Source organism: Lissotriton helveticus, chromosome 5_1 (assembly GCF_964261635.1).
Source record: "Lissotriton helveticus chromosome 5_1, aLisHel1.1, whole genome shotgun sequence".
NCBI lineage: Eukaryota > Metazoa > Chordata > Amphibia > Caudata > Salamandridae > Lissotriton > Lissotriton helveticus.
In genome coordinates this window covers 863,559,220-863,573,004 of record NC_136065.1, presented here as the reverse complement: position 1 = coordinate 863,573,004, position 13,785 = coordinate 863,559,220, and the positions used below count along the sequence as shown (strand labels likewise).

Genomic DNA, 13,785 nt, shown 5'->3' with positions numbered 1-13,785 from the left:
AAAGCACCTCAGTGTGCAGTCCTCAACAGTTCCAAGCAAGCAATTTTCACTAATAGAACCCCATAATTCATTCCATCCCTCACCCTTCACCATACACCATACTTGTAAAAAACAATAATAGTAAAACAAAAACGAATGCAAATAAACGAGGTAAATAGGTTGGAGCCTACAGACCGTCATTGTTGACCGAAAAAGTAAAATTGTGATTGAAGCATGCTGGCAAGTTACAGGCAGGGCACAAGTCCTAAAAAAGAAGTGGGGGACGCGGACGTCACGACAGGAAGTGACGTCACGAAAGAGTGAATGTGTGGCTCCATTTGCTCCAGTTATTGAGCTCCCAGTAAAATTAGTGGGGGGACGCCGTCCACCCGCGTGGTACCCAGACTCGAGCCCTGGTTACAGGGAAGAGCCAGAGTGGTAAATGGAGGGCTCACAAAGGATGGCGCAATAGTCTTTACAAGCAGATTGTTACGGTTCAGCCATTCGGTCACAAGTAGGTACATACAACAACAGCCAATGCAAAGGAGCACTATAAAAACAAGTATATTTTGGAGTAACCACCCCTATCAATGTCGCCCCTGCTGTGATTAAACTAGAGCACCAATCTTACAAACCAATGCACTTTTATGCTAATTGAAACATTTATAACTTCCTGACTTCAGCGGCCCATCAAATTACACCATCACACATTGTGACAGATTTTCTCCAGGCTATTGATGATCGGAACATGGCAATCCATTTTAGTTAATAGGAAACAACAAGTAACGAAAAATAAAAGACCTTGGTTGTGAAATCAATAAACGAGGAATGAAATATGTGTTTTCTTTAGTCGCAGAAGGATTGCTTTATCAAAAATTGTGCATACGAAAGTGTTTACACATTTTAAGGCACAATAAAATAAGGCTCAGTGAGAGAATCTTACAGCATATTGGGGAGAAAAGACACAGCAGACCAAACGATCATTGACGGTTTTTAGTTTCGTTTAGCGACCAGTGCTGGTATAAATAAACAGGCTTTAGGACAGCAAAAAGCTAACACAAGGTGGAGATGTTCCAAATGTAAAAAAAAATGTGTTAACATCACAGTGGTCATAAGGCTCCTATGCCACTTGCTCTACCACATCCAATCATGTTTCTATGTTATCCCATTTTCCCTTGCTTTCAACTGCCTCATACTTTTTTTAAGTTGTACATTTCATTCACCTACCTTTTAATCGACAATCACCTCCAAAGGCACCACAGCCCCAGTTCCCCGTTGCAACTGCTGACAGGTTCTGAGGGGAGACTTCTGCTCGTGCAAATCCACAGTAGGCCTATACCAAAAACAAGAAAAAACGGGGAAACCATGAGCACGCAATAGTGAACTTGACCCTTTGACTCCTCCAGAGCTCTTTCCTAGTGAAATGTAACAGCCTTGTAGTTTTGGTATGGTTGGTTTTTAGGGCACATCAACAAATGGGTCTGTGCTGCTGCTGTTCCACCAGATGAAGGAAAGGAGGCATGCTCACTCACACACACACACGTGGGATTGGAGTTCTCTTTTCAGTTCAGCAGGGACTTTGAAAGGGGTCTCAGGGAATGAAAGGCTATTAGTCATTCTGATTCCACCTCTAGCTGTGCTGCCACCCCTCAAAAACAAGCATTGGCAAAGTTAACAGGTCACACATTTGGGACTTATTGACTTTGTCAATGGTTTTAACGATGCTGCACCCCCTTCTGAGCTTACATGCGCCCCCCCTAGTTAACATCAGCACTGGGTTGTTGTTTACTCGACTCAGCACTAATATGTTAAATAAATAGGTAAGCATTTATTGTAGGTTAATTCAAGATAAAGAAAAAGTAAGTAGGGAGTCCTGCGCTGTTTTATTTGGAAACACCTTTATTTTAAAGACATCTTGCAGAAAATGTAAAAATACGATGAAATCTCTTGTAAATTCAAAACGTCTATTTCATTAATATGCAGAACCGTTTCACCTGAGAACATCAGATTGTACAAGTGCGTTTGGAAGAATTTTTTGGGGAAAGTGATAGTTTTCAAACATTAATTAAAAGTATTAATTCTTCTACCCACCCTGATAACAATGGTAATAGTGAACTAAGACGGAAGTCATTTGTTGTGTGCACTCCTTGGGTGGCCTAGGTTTCTATTCCACATGAACAATACTACAGTCTATTAAATCAAACACAGGAGAAGGTTTTGTAGAGGGCATACTTTGAAGTCATGCATTTCGAGGTCCTCTTATTCTCTTATTATGTGATGATGAAGAAAAAAGAGGGAAATCGAAATAAAACAATTGACTAGAATCACACAACTTCGTAAAGTGGGGGAAGCCCCCCCCCCCCCACCTTCATGACTACCATCATTACGATCCTTGGTTTCTTTGGGCCATGGAAAAATGTTAGTGAGTACCAATGCTGTACAGCATCCCTGATGCTATCCAGCATGGCTTTAATGGAAAATAAAACAAGTATTGGCAAAGCCAATATGTCTCTTATATAGGAGAGCTAATGGCTTTTTTAATCGGGTTGGGGTGGGTGAGGAAAGGTAACAAGGGGTGCGGGTAACAGGTGAGTAGGTAAGGCGGGGTTGTGGAGGTGTGTAATGCGAAGGTTAAAAAAAAAGATCTCCATGAATTGGCAAGCGCTGGCCAATATACAGATTTCTTTTTTTTAAACTACTGTCAGTGAGAGGGAAAGAAGAAAATGTATGGGAGAGTGGGTAGGAGGGAAGAAGAAACAGGGACGGGTGGGAGGGAAGAAGAAACAGGGACGGGTGGGAGGGAAGAAGAAACAGGGGCGGGTGGAGGAGAAGAAACAGAATGGGGCAGGTGGGGGGTTGAAGATACAGGATGGGGGGTGAGGGAAGGAAAAAAAATGCTATGACAACCAGTGTTGACCTTCGTTTTTTTTTTTTTTAAAGACATAAACAGTACCTGAATTACAGCATGAGCAGCAAATGGCCAGTGAAGGGACACAAATAATATTTTTTATTATTCGTTGCTTGGTCCATGTGGCACCGAAAGAAAAGGAAGAGATGCATAGCAAGCACTGCCCAATTAGAAGGCGGCAAAGAAGAGAGACAATGCTGGAAAAAAATGGTATGCAATGGGCAGATTCCAAGCCCATTACAGAACACAAGAGTCTCACAAGCAAGAACGTACGTGCTAACGTATGCTCATGCAAGCGACACCTAAAAGGGCAATATAACGTGGGAGTGGCTGCCATGTCATTTTGTCGCCACACACAAAACGCATATGTAACATGACAGGCATTTTTTCCCTTAAAAATAACAAAAGTACTGAGTAATATGTTCAGAAGCCTACCTGATTAATAGAAGTACACATTACACGCAGAAGTTCAAGCATAATTTGTGCTTCAATGAAGACAAAGAGGATGCACCTCAGGAATATTTAAGATCATGGGCAGGCAGTGCCCTTGGTGAATCACACTGGCCAAGGAGAAAAGTCCACAGCAGGTCTGAAGTACAAGATATGCTACTGTTTGTGCTTGCAGGTGAGTACTTGTGCTTCAACCTCCACAAGACAGGGAGGCTACCCTTGTAAAGGTGATGTAAGTGTTTTTTCTCCTGAATTAGCAACTGTTTCACCTTTCCAACTCGTAAAGTGTAGACAAATATATTTATTTTCTTTCTCAAACAAAAGTTCATTTTTAAATTGTGGGCTCTTTTCTAAGGAACAATGAATCCACTTGAGTTTCCTTTGCCTGTCAAGTTCGCGTGGTAAAAACGGATGTGCAGCAGGCCCTGCAGCCAGAGCTCTTTGCAAGTGTAATTAGTGTACTCGAGTAATGCAAGCTGGTGATACAATGCGACTCACAGTCCTCCGTGTTTGCAGTGTTGATCAGAGGCCGTGGCTACTAGAATTATGCAGCAGGGAGGACCAAATTAAGCAGCAAAATTAAATAAATTATGCAGCAAGAAAAGACAAATTATGTTGCATAATGAGGCACGTTTTGTGATAGTTATTGCCTCATCATTTTGACATTTTTACACATGTAAACACTATGTGGGCAAAGGTTTCCCCTCATTTGTACCAGTCTGACACACACATTTATCAACAGACATTGAATGGTGACCAGTGAACCTTTGTGAAAGACTGCAGCAACACACGTTGCCATGCTTTTAGTAACTTTTGATCTGTTTGAGCTACAAATGTTTTGTTAAAATCTGCAGAGTAGATTATGTGTCAAACCCATCAATGTGCGGAAAATGCTGCAGCTGCAAAATCACGTAATTCCAGTTTCCCCGCCAGAGGAAGGCAGTGGTGCCAGTGGTGTGGAAGAGACAAATGCGTAGTCAGATGTGTAGTTTACAGTCAGTTGTTCCCAGTGTGTCTCCAAAGGCCAATGTAGACAGTGGCCTTAACTAAAATGATGGATGACCTACGTACTGAGCCCAGGTCCTAAGAAAAGAGAGGCAGAAGTTTACTTCAAGTTTGTTAAAATGTTAATGTGGGCAGGCCATCAAAAGACTTGTGGGATGGAAAGTGTAGAGAATTAAACACACACCTCACATATTGCAGACGTACGTTATTCTAACATTTCTCTGAAGAAGAAAAGTGACTTGGCAAGTTTAACTGCTTGAATAAAACAAGCATTTGGCAAAGCTATTAGGCCACAGGTAAGCAAGAGCTATTAGCTTTGCCAATGTGTTTTAGCCACACTGTACACCAGCGTGACTGCTGTTCACCATGACTAAAAGTTAGTGGGGTAAAGGAGAGTGGAGATGAGTGTCGTAAAGTTAAGTGGAGTGGTGCAGAGTAGAGTTGAGTGGTGTGGAGTAGAGATTTGTGGAGTATCGTGGAGTGGACGGGCGCAGAGTGGAAAAGAGCTGAGGGGAGTAGAGTGTCCGAGTGGAGTAGAGTGTCGTGGAGTGGCATAGAGGGTCGTGAAGTGGAGCGGCGTAGAGGGTGTTGCTAGAGTGGATTAGAGTGTTGTAGAGTAGAGTGGAGTGGAGTACACGGTTGTAGAGTGGCATGGAGTGGATTAGTGCCGTAGAATAAAGTAAAGTGGCATGGAGTTAGCCAGGTCTGGTGGCTTAGCGGACTAATGCATCTACTGTATGGGCCTGCGTTGGATCTCATGGTCACAGGTTCAAATCCCAGCGAATCCACTCAGCCTTTCATCCTTCTGAGGTCAATTAAATGAGTACCATTGAGTTGGGTAGCAATAAGCATCTGTTATTCAGCACCAAGATACCCGTGGGTGACCGTACGCTTTACAAATGCACGTTATGTTATGGAGTGGCATGGAGGGAATTGCGTAGAGCTTAGTAGAGTGGAGTAGTGTTGCAGAGTGCTACAGAGAAGAGTACAATGGAGTAGCATTGAGTGGAGTAGAGTTTGATAAAGTTGATTATTGTGGAGTGTAATGTCAGAGTGGAGTGTCGCAGAGGGGAGTAGAGCGACCTAAAGTGAAGTGGCACAAAGTACTTGGTGCAGAGTAGATTAGCGTAGTGCAGTGGAGTAGACGGCATTGGTTTTGCGAAAGGTGGTGTAAAGTGCATTGGTGTACAGCAGAGTGGCGTGGAGTGGTGCAGAGTAGATTGCAGTGGTGTAGAGTTCAGTAGCGTAGAGTAGATTGTTTCCGAGTAGAGTGAAGTGGAGTGGTGCAAGGTAGAGTGGAGTAGAGTAGAGGGTCGCAGACTGCAGTGGTGCAGAACAGATTAGAGTGGTGTGGAATGAAGCAGAGTGTTGGGATGTAGAATGCATTGGCGTAGAGTGCAGTAGAGAGGTGTAGAGTTGAGTGGTGCAAAAAAGAGTGCAGTGGCACGGAGTGAAGTGGCGTAAAGTATAGTGGTGCAGAGGAGAATGGTGTAGAGTGCAGTGCTGTAGAGTACAATGACGTAGAGTGCAATGGAACAGAGTGGCTTAATGTGCAGTGGCATAGTGCCCAGTGGTGCAGAGTAGAGTGGCATTAAGTCCAGTGGCGGAGAGTGCAGTCTGGAGTAATGTAGAGTACAGTGGAAGAGAGTGCAGTGGTGCATAGTTGTGTGGGGTAGAGTGGACTGCATTAGAGTAGAGTGGTGCAGAGTAGAGAGGCGTGAGTGAAATGGGGTGGAGTGAGGTCAGAGTGCAAAGGTGCACAGTAGATTAGAGTGGCATAAAGTGTAGTGGTGTAGAGGCGTAGAATGCATTAGTGTAAAGTGCAGTAGAGTGGCACTGAGTAGAGTGCATTGGCAGATTAGAGTGGTGCAGAGAAGAGTGGTGCAAAGCACAGTGGTGTAGATTGGCATAGAATGTAATGGTATAGAGAGCAGAGGCGGAGAGTGATGCAGAATAAAGTAACGTAGAGTGCAATGGTGTAGCGTGGCATAGTGTGTTGCAGAGTATAGTGGGGTACAGTGCAGTGGGACAGATAAAACTGGGGTAGATTGCAGTGGTGTAGAGCGCATTGGCATTCAGTGCAGTGGTGTTAAGTGCAGCAGCATAGAATATAGAGGAATGGAGTGACGCAGGGTAGACTGCAGTGGAGTGGCGTAGAGTGAAATAGAGTGGTGTAGAGTGCAGTGGCTTAGAGTAGATTGTTTCAGAATAGAGTGCAGTAGCGTAGAGTGCAGTGAGTCAGAGTGGACTGACAGAGTGCAGTGGTGTAGAGTGGAACAATGCAGGGTAGAGTGGCAACAAGTGTAGTGGCATACAGTGCAGTAGAGTAGAGTGGCACAGTGTAAAGTGCAGTGGCAGAGATTGCAGTGTTGCTGTGAAAAGTGGTGCAGAGTAGAATGTAGTGGTGCAGAGTAGAGTGCAGTGGCATAGAGTGCAGTGATGCAGAGTAGTGGCGTACAGTGCATTGGTGTAGGGTGGTGTAGAGAGGTGCAGAGTGTAGTGTAGTGGCGTAGAGTAAAGTGATGTGGAGTTCAGTGGCAGAGAGCAGTGTTGCAGAGTAGACACTTGTACAGTGCAGTGGTGCAGAGGGTAGTGGCACAGAGAGCAGTGGTGTAAAGTACAATGGCGTAGAATGCAGAGGAATATAGTGCATTAGTGTAAAGTGTTGTAGAGTATAGACGGGGTACAGTGTAGTGGCATAGAGTGAATTGGTTTTGAGTAAAGTGGTATAGAGTGTATTGGCATAGAGTGCAGTGGCATAGATTGGAGTAGTGCAGAGTGGAGTGGCGCCCAGTGCAGTGGCGCAGAGTAGATTGTTTCAGAGTAGAGTGATGTGGTACATGGTAGAGTACAGTGGTGTTGAGTACATAGTAGATTCAAGTGACGTGGAATGGATTGGCATAGAGTACACTGATGTAGAGGGGAGTGGTGCAGATTAGAGTGCATTGGCATAGCGTGCAGTGTTGCTTAGTAGTGTGGCATAGAGTGGAGTGTTGTTGAGGGCAGTAATGAAAAATTCAGTGGTGCATAGTAGAGTAGTGTAGGGTACAGTGCGTTGGCATAGAGTATAGTGTTGTAGAGCAGTGGTGTGGTGCAGTGTACAGTGCAGTACCGCAGTGGTGTAGAGTGGTGCAGAGTAGAGTGGAGTGGGGCAAAGTGAAGTATGAAAGGTGTGGTAGCGCACTGCTGTTACAGATAATACAGCTTCAATTGAAATGACCATTACATTTGCACATATAATTTTACTGATAAAAGTATACAGCGCACCACTGATAATGTTTAGAAACTGCATCACCTAGTGTATTGATATGTTTTGATTGTATTAAAATATTTATTTCCATTACACTTCAGAATTACCAAAAAATGTGCTTCATTTGTGCTTTTCGAATTCTGATATATTCTGAAATATCTGCACAGTTCATTAACAAACATTTACATTTTGTTGTGTGCTAGAACAAAAATTAACATTGCAAGATCTTCCTTAAGCTCACCCCTGTAGCCAGCAAGATTGCCACTTAAATCCTCTCACTTTAACCCGTTAACCGCGGTGGATACCGCCGCGGTGGGGGCGTTTCCCTGCACGGGTGGGGCCGCGTCGGCTTTCATCTCAGGGGATAAACAATTACATTCATGGACTTAAGCTTAAAAGGGGTGGGTGCTGTATTGTTGCAAAAGAGGCATGGAGTGGCATATTTGATTGCATGTGCATCCAGATGCTTAAGAGGGTCATCAAATAACTAATCTGTAATTGAAAAAGATTTTGGGGAATTATTGGCCCTTGAGGAGGCGGAGAAATATGGTATAGGGGGTTTCCTTTAGTATTTGCACAGATCACAGACATTTGAAAAAAATGTTCTTGAAAAAATGGTTGCATTCGATATTGTCGAGAATAAGGAGATAGGTGATCTCTTTACACTATTTTAGTTATCTGGTGGAATATATTCCTGGAGCGAAAAACTCCTCTGCTGATTGTTAATTTCACGTAGGTTCTAGGGATGAGAAAATTGATGTTTCAGGTGAGTTTGAGGGAGAGGAAATAAGTGTTTGCAAAGTTATTTTGAGTGCAGTGGCAGAGGTGGAATAGAAGTTGGAAATGGAAAAAAAATCTGAAAGTTCAAAGGTTTGGAGACTGTTCAAAGGTGGATTAGATGAAACTTAAGCAAGAGCTGGACAATGATTAGAGCAAGTTGTCAGTTGTTGAAGGGATTTCGCTAAAAGGAAGAATGCTAATTCCTCTTGTGAGGATTCAACAATATCTTATCTTTGGCCCATAAAGGGCACATGCGTATAGTAAAAACTAAAGAAAGAATAAGGTTACACTTTTGGTGGCCTGGAGAGCATGTGAAGAATTTCACTGACTGCAACAATTTTGTCAAGAACCAATAGTGATATCAATGCTTATGTTATGCAGATGACTGTCAAGCTATCACAGGGAAGAGGTAGCAATAGGTTTAGCTGGTCCGTTGAGGAGGAACACTTAATGCTGAACCTGACTATTTTGATAGATTTTTATTCTAGGTCGATAAAGGTCTCAAGGATAAAAGATATTCCTTCATCGATGTTATTACGTTTAAAAAAAAAATGTATTCAAAAGAAGGAGTTACCCAACAAGTATGTTGTATGACAATGGGATTCAATTTTGCTCAAGCGTGGAGGATAATTTGAGTTCTTGTGAAATTCACCACAAGAAAATCTCAATTTACCATCACAAAATCAATGGAGCTGTAGAAAGAATGAACAGGACATTGAGCACGAGTGTTCAGTTGGCGAAGGTAAATCATTTGTTTGGAGGAAGGTAGTACAGAATCATATTATGGCATATCCCACGACACCACAACACCCTTATCCACAGGAAAATTACAGTTTCAATTATTCAAGGTTGAAGGCTCATAGAAGCAACATGAATGCTAGACCATCTTGGATGTGAGAGAAAATGGATTAAGATTAACAGCTTGATCAGAGGATGAAGGAGCAGGACATTCATATTAAAGGAAGTAGCATTTTGATGATTAGAAAACTGTGAAAAGCGCTGTTGCCAAAGTGGGTAACTGGGTGAAAGTGAAGGTTCTCGTGGAATGTTAACGATGGTCAAAATTGACAAAGGCGTTTAAGGTGCTCAAATTGTTTAACAAATCTGTAAATACTGGTGCCGAGAGAAGTTATAACAAGAATTGGATGGAAGTAGCTTCACAGAATGGTGATACAGTTTGTGGAGATTGAGAAGGGGTGTCAGTTCAGCATGAAGGCAGGAGAGTATCTATGTTGTGTAGGAGGAGTAACAGGATGCGCAAACCATTTAATTATTGGAGAACTACTAGGTGCTTGAGGTATTTCAAATGTTTGAGACTTCTATGTTCATCATCACTTTAGAGTCTACCATGGCATATATTTGTTTGTTATTTCATTGAGTCGAAGTAATTTAAAGATAGTCTGTTGTACAAAGTAGGGTGAAATAAATGGGAAGAGAATTGCAACGTGTTGTTTTGATTGCATGTTCTCTTCTCATATTCCAGTGTTGGAATATTATGTAACAAAGATTCATGTTACTTAACAGAGTTGGGGCCAATTCAATTCAATTAAATGATCTTTATTTCGATTTAAAAAACCATAAAAGATTACATACTATATAAAACTTCATACACAATACTTCAAGCGTAACCCGCCCGACCATGCGCAATTTAATTTGTAAATAATGTCCCAAAATAAGATCTTTCTTGTTGTTTTAAAAAGACAATAAATACAATTAAAATCCCGTCAACAGAGCCATTTGACAATAAAAATCACAATTTTAGTAATATTTCAGATCACAAATTTATATGGGGAGGATATTTCAATTTAAAAAAAGTATAATAGCTCTTTCTCAGATATACAAAGTTACATGGTGCCCGACCATAGTTGTACCTCTCGGTGTAAGTCTAATACTTAATTGGCACACACATTTTTTTTTTAAGGTACTGAAAATTTCAGTCCCATTCTCTTTCTTTTTAGGTCAACACAATAAAGGTAATAAGGTCTCTCTCACAGTTAGCTGATAGTCAGCTAGAGGGTGTGGGGGTGCCGGGTGGTCAGCAAGTTCCTTGACGGAACTAAGGAAGCCTCACACAACTGATGAGCTGGATGACATGTCTCATTCAGCCTACTTGGGATGTTGTTTATATCATCGGCTTCCTGCTCCTGCGTCGGGCCGGCGCTGCAATGCCCGACGGGTAACAACGAGTGTCACTCTTTTGCGGAGGTCTTTTGTTCCTTGCCGTGATAAGTAGAAACTTGTGAGGCTTAAAAAGTGAGGTAGTGAGCAAAACGGTGGAAAATTTTAAAAAAAGTTGGATAGTCCACAGGGAAGTCTTTATTCAGGTGGTTAGCCACTTTATTAAAAAGTGTAAGGAGGGGTACTGAGGACCAACGTAACTATTGGTGTGGCCTCATATCGACCCTCCATTTGGTCAACATGTTTCATACCCAGCGGGGCAATTCTTCAGGACCGAAAAAAAGTGCTCATATAAACCTAATGTGCCCCAGAGGGTGAGCTACAGGCTATTATTGATACAACCTGATAGGTCTAGGTCTAAGGATGGCGAGGATCACTGCATCACCGTCAGACCCTTAGGAGCCAATTGGCAATCTGCGCGGCTAGTTCCTGTGGGGACTGCGCTAGGGATATATAGCCCTTAGCGGCGTGAGATACTCGCCGGTATCACCTACCCCCACACCGTCGGCGTGTGATGCTGTTCCGCGTGCATCACACGCCGACGGTGTGGGGGTAGGTGATACCGGCGAGTATCTCACGCCGCTAAGGGCTATATATCCCTAGCGCAGTCCCCACAGGAACTAGCCGTGCAGATTGCCAATTGGCTCCTAAGGGTCTGACGGTGATGCAGTGATCCTCGCCATCCTTAGACCTAGACCTATCAGGTTGTATCAATAATAGCTTGTAGCTCACCCTCTGGGGCACATTAGGTTTATATGAGCACTTTTTTTCGGTCCTGAAGAATTGCCCCGCTGGGCATGAAACATGTTGACCAAATGGAGGGTCGATATGAGGCCACACCAATAGTTACGTTGGTCCTCAGTACCCCTCCTTACACTTTTTAATAAAGTGGCTAACCACCTGAATAAAGACTTCCCTGTGGACTATCCAACTTTTTTAAAAAATTTCCACCGTTTTGCTCACTACCTCACTTTTTAAGCCTCACAAGTTTCTACTTATCACGGCAAGGAACAAAAGACCTCCGCAAAAGAGTGACACTCGTTGTTACCCGTCGGGCATTGCAGCGCCGGCCCGACGCAGGAGCAGGAAGCCGATGATATAAACAACATCCCAAGTAGGCTGAATGAGACATGTCATCCAGCTCATCAGTTGTGTGAGGCTTCCTTAGTTCCGTCAAGGAACTTGCTGACCACCCGGCACCCCCCACACCCTCTAGCTGACTATCAGCTAACTGTGAGAGAGACCTTATTACCTGTCTAACCCCAGGGGAACAGTGTACATTTTTTCTTGTTTGCTTCCTGGACAAGTACACTGGACCCCTTTAAATATTGTCCATTTCCGTCCCCCCTTGTTGTTTACACAACACAATAAAGGTATCTGCTTACACTGTATACAATTGCTTGCGTGACATCTGTTCGCAATATTCATCCCGCCTCCTTACATGATCGAATACCCAAGAATTGGCAGATGGGTTTATTCCATTTCCACCCAGCACGAATATAGGCCGGGCAGAAGAACACCACATGCAATTCGTTCTCTTTTGCACCTGTGTGGCAGATATCACAACAACCATCATTTGCTCCACCCACGCTACGGACCCATTTCACAATATTTGCGTTAATCTGTAGAATACTGTAGCGAAATTTGAGGTAAAGCGATTTAGCAAGTTGTGGTTGTATTTTGTCCAAAAAGGACTCAAATTTACCACTTGGTTTTACTGTGGGGAAACCTTGTGGATAGAGTGCCTAATTTTACGTTATGGGACAAGGCATCTTGCATGAATGTCCAAAAGGTCTGTTTCAACAGCTTTTTTGATCCCAGAGATAAACCATGAGGGTCCTCCCAAAACGGTTTTATTCCTAGTTTATAAAACCAATCCTGGATATGGTTCAACCATGCTAGCTTTGTACCATTTTTAATTCTAAGAATTTCCTCCAGATCTTCCCTGTAATGAACAAGCTCATCAGTTGACCACAGACGGACCCAAAACAATAATGGCCGTAAAACCGCATGCTGATCAGTACGGCGAATGTTTAAATCCATTACTACAGGTGCTAAGGGTATGCACATTTGTATGCTTAACAATTTCCTAAAAAATATGTTCTCTTGTACAATGAAAGTGTTCTTTATTACATGGCCCCACAGTTCAGCCCCGTAGAGGCAAGCCGATTGAGCTTTATACTTATATAGCTCCAATGCAGGGGAGACAGCTTTAGATACGCTGCTCTCATACTTCCTTACTATTGGCACTGAATTTTGGATTAATGTTATTTTGCTTTTGTCCAGCTGTGGTTTCCAGTTCATTTTGGAGTCTAGAGTAATACGTAATACCTAAATAGTTAAAATTTAAAACATATTTTATCTTCTCTTTTTTGACAGTTAAGTTGAAAAAAAAAGAAGTTTGTGTGGATTAACTGCCATGTATTTTGTTTTGGTAGAATTCATTTCCAAGCCTTTAGTTTCACAGTAAATTTGGAAAGTATCAAATAAGCTTTGCAGACCTTTGGGAGTTTGTGATATTAAAATCGCATCATCGGCAAATAAAAGTGCAGGTACAGGCACCTCCCCCAACTTGGGAGAATCACGTTCGCAGCCCAAGAGGTATTCAGGGATGTCGTTAACATACAATGAAAATAATGTAGGGGCCAGCACGCATCCTTGCCGTACCTCCCTATTCACTTGTATACGATCTGTAAGTACGCCATTTGGCCCCCCATCTAACCCTTGCAAAGTTATCCTTGTGCAGTCTAATGATCTGCACAAGGATTTCCTCTGGGACACCCTGTTCTCTTAATGATTTCCACAGGAGATTTCTGGGTATGAAGTCAAAGGCTGCCTTAAGATCTACAAAGGCAATATACAAAAGGGCTTTCTTAACTGTAATATACTTCCAGATTATACAGTGAAATCTAAAAACCTGGTAAATTGTGCTGGTTTTTGCTCTAAAGCCTGCTTGGTACTTAGATAAAATATTATATTCCCCAATCAAATTCCTCAATTTATTTAAAATTTGGCTTGCATATACCTTTGGTAAAACATCGATCAAGCTAATCGGCCGATAATGCGACGGGTCGCGGCTGGTACCCTTTTTAAAAATAGTCGCAATCTCTGCACCCCTCCACGTCTCGAGAATCGGTGTGCCCAATGCAACTGCATTACTCAAGAAATTAATATAGGGAGCCCAAACCTCCTTTTCATGCCTCCATAGGTCGCCTGGTATCTTATCTGGCCCAGG

The 13,785-nt window shown here is 42.7% G+C and overlaps 1 protein-coding gene across 1 annotated transcript in view; it reads right to left on the bottom strand.

Annotated features, from left to right (window-relative positions):
- PARG (poly(ADP-ribose) glycohydrolase) overlaps nt 1-13,785 on the bottom strand; it is a 911,041-nt gene that overhangs the window by 85,333 nt on the left and 811,923 nt on the right. Inside the window, exon 16 of the mRNA XM_078643350.1 lies at nt 1,207-1,312. Coding sequence (XP_078499476.1) covers nt 1,207-1,312 — 106 coding nt within the window. The remainder of the gene's footprint in view (nt 1-1,206; nt 1,313-13,785) is intronic.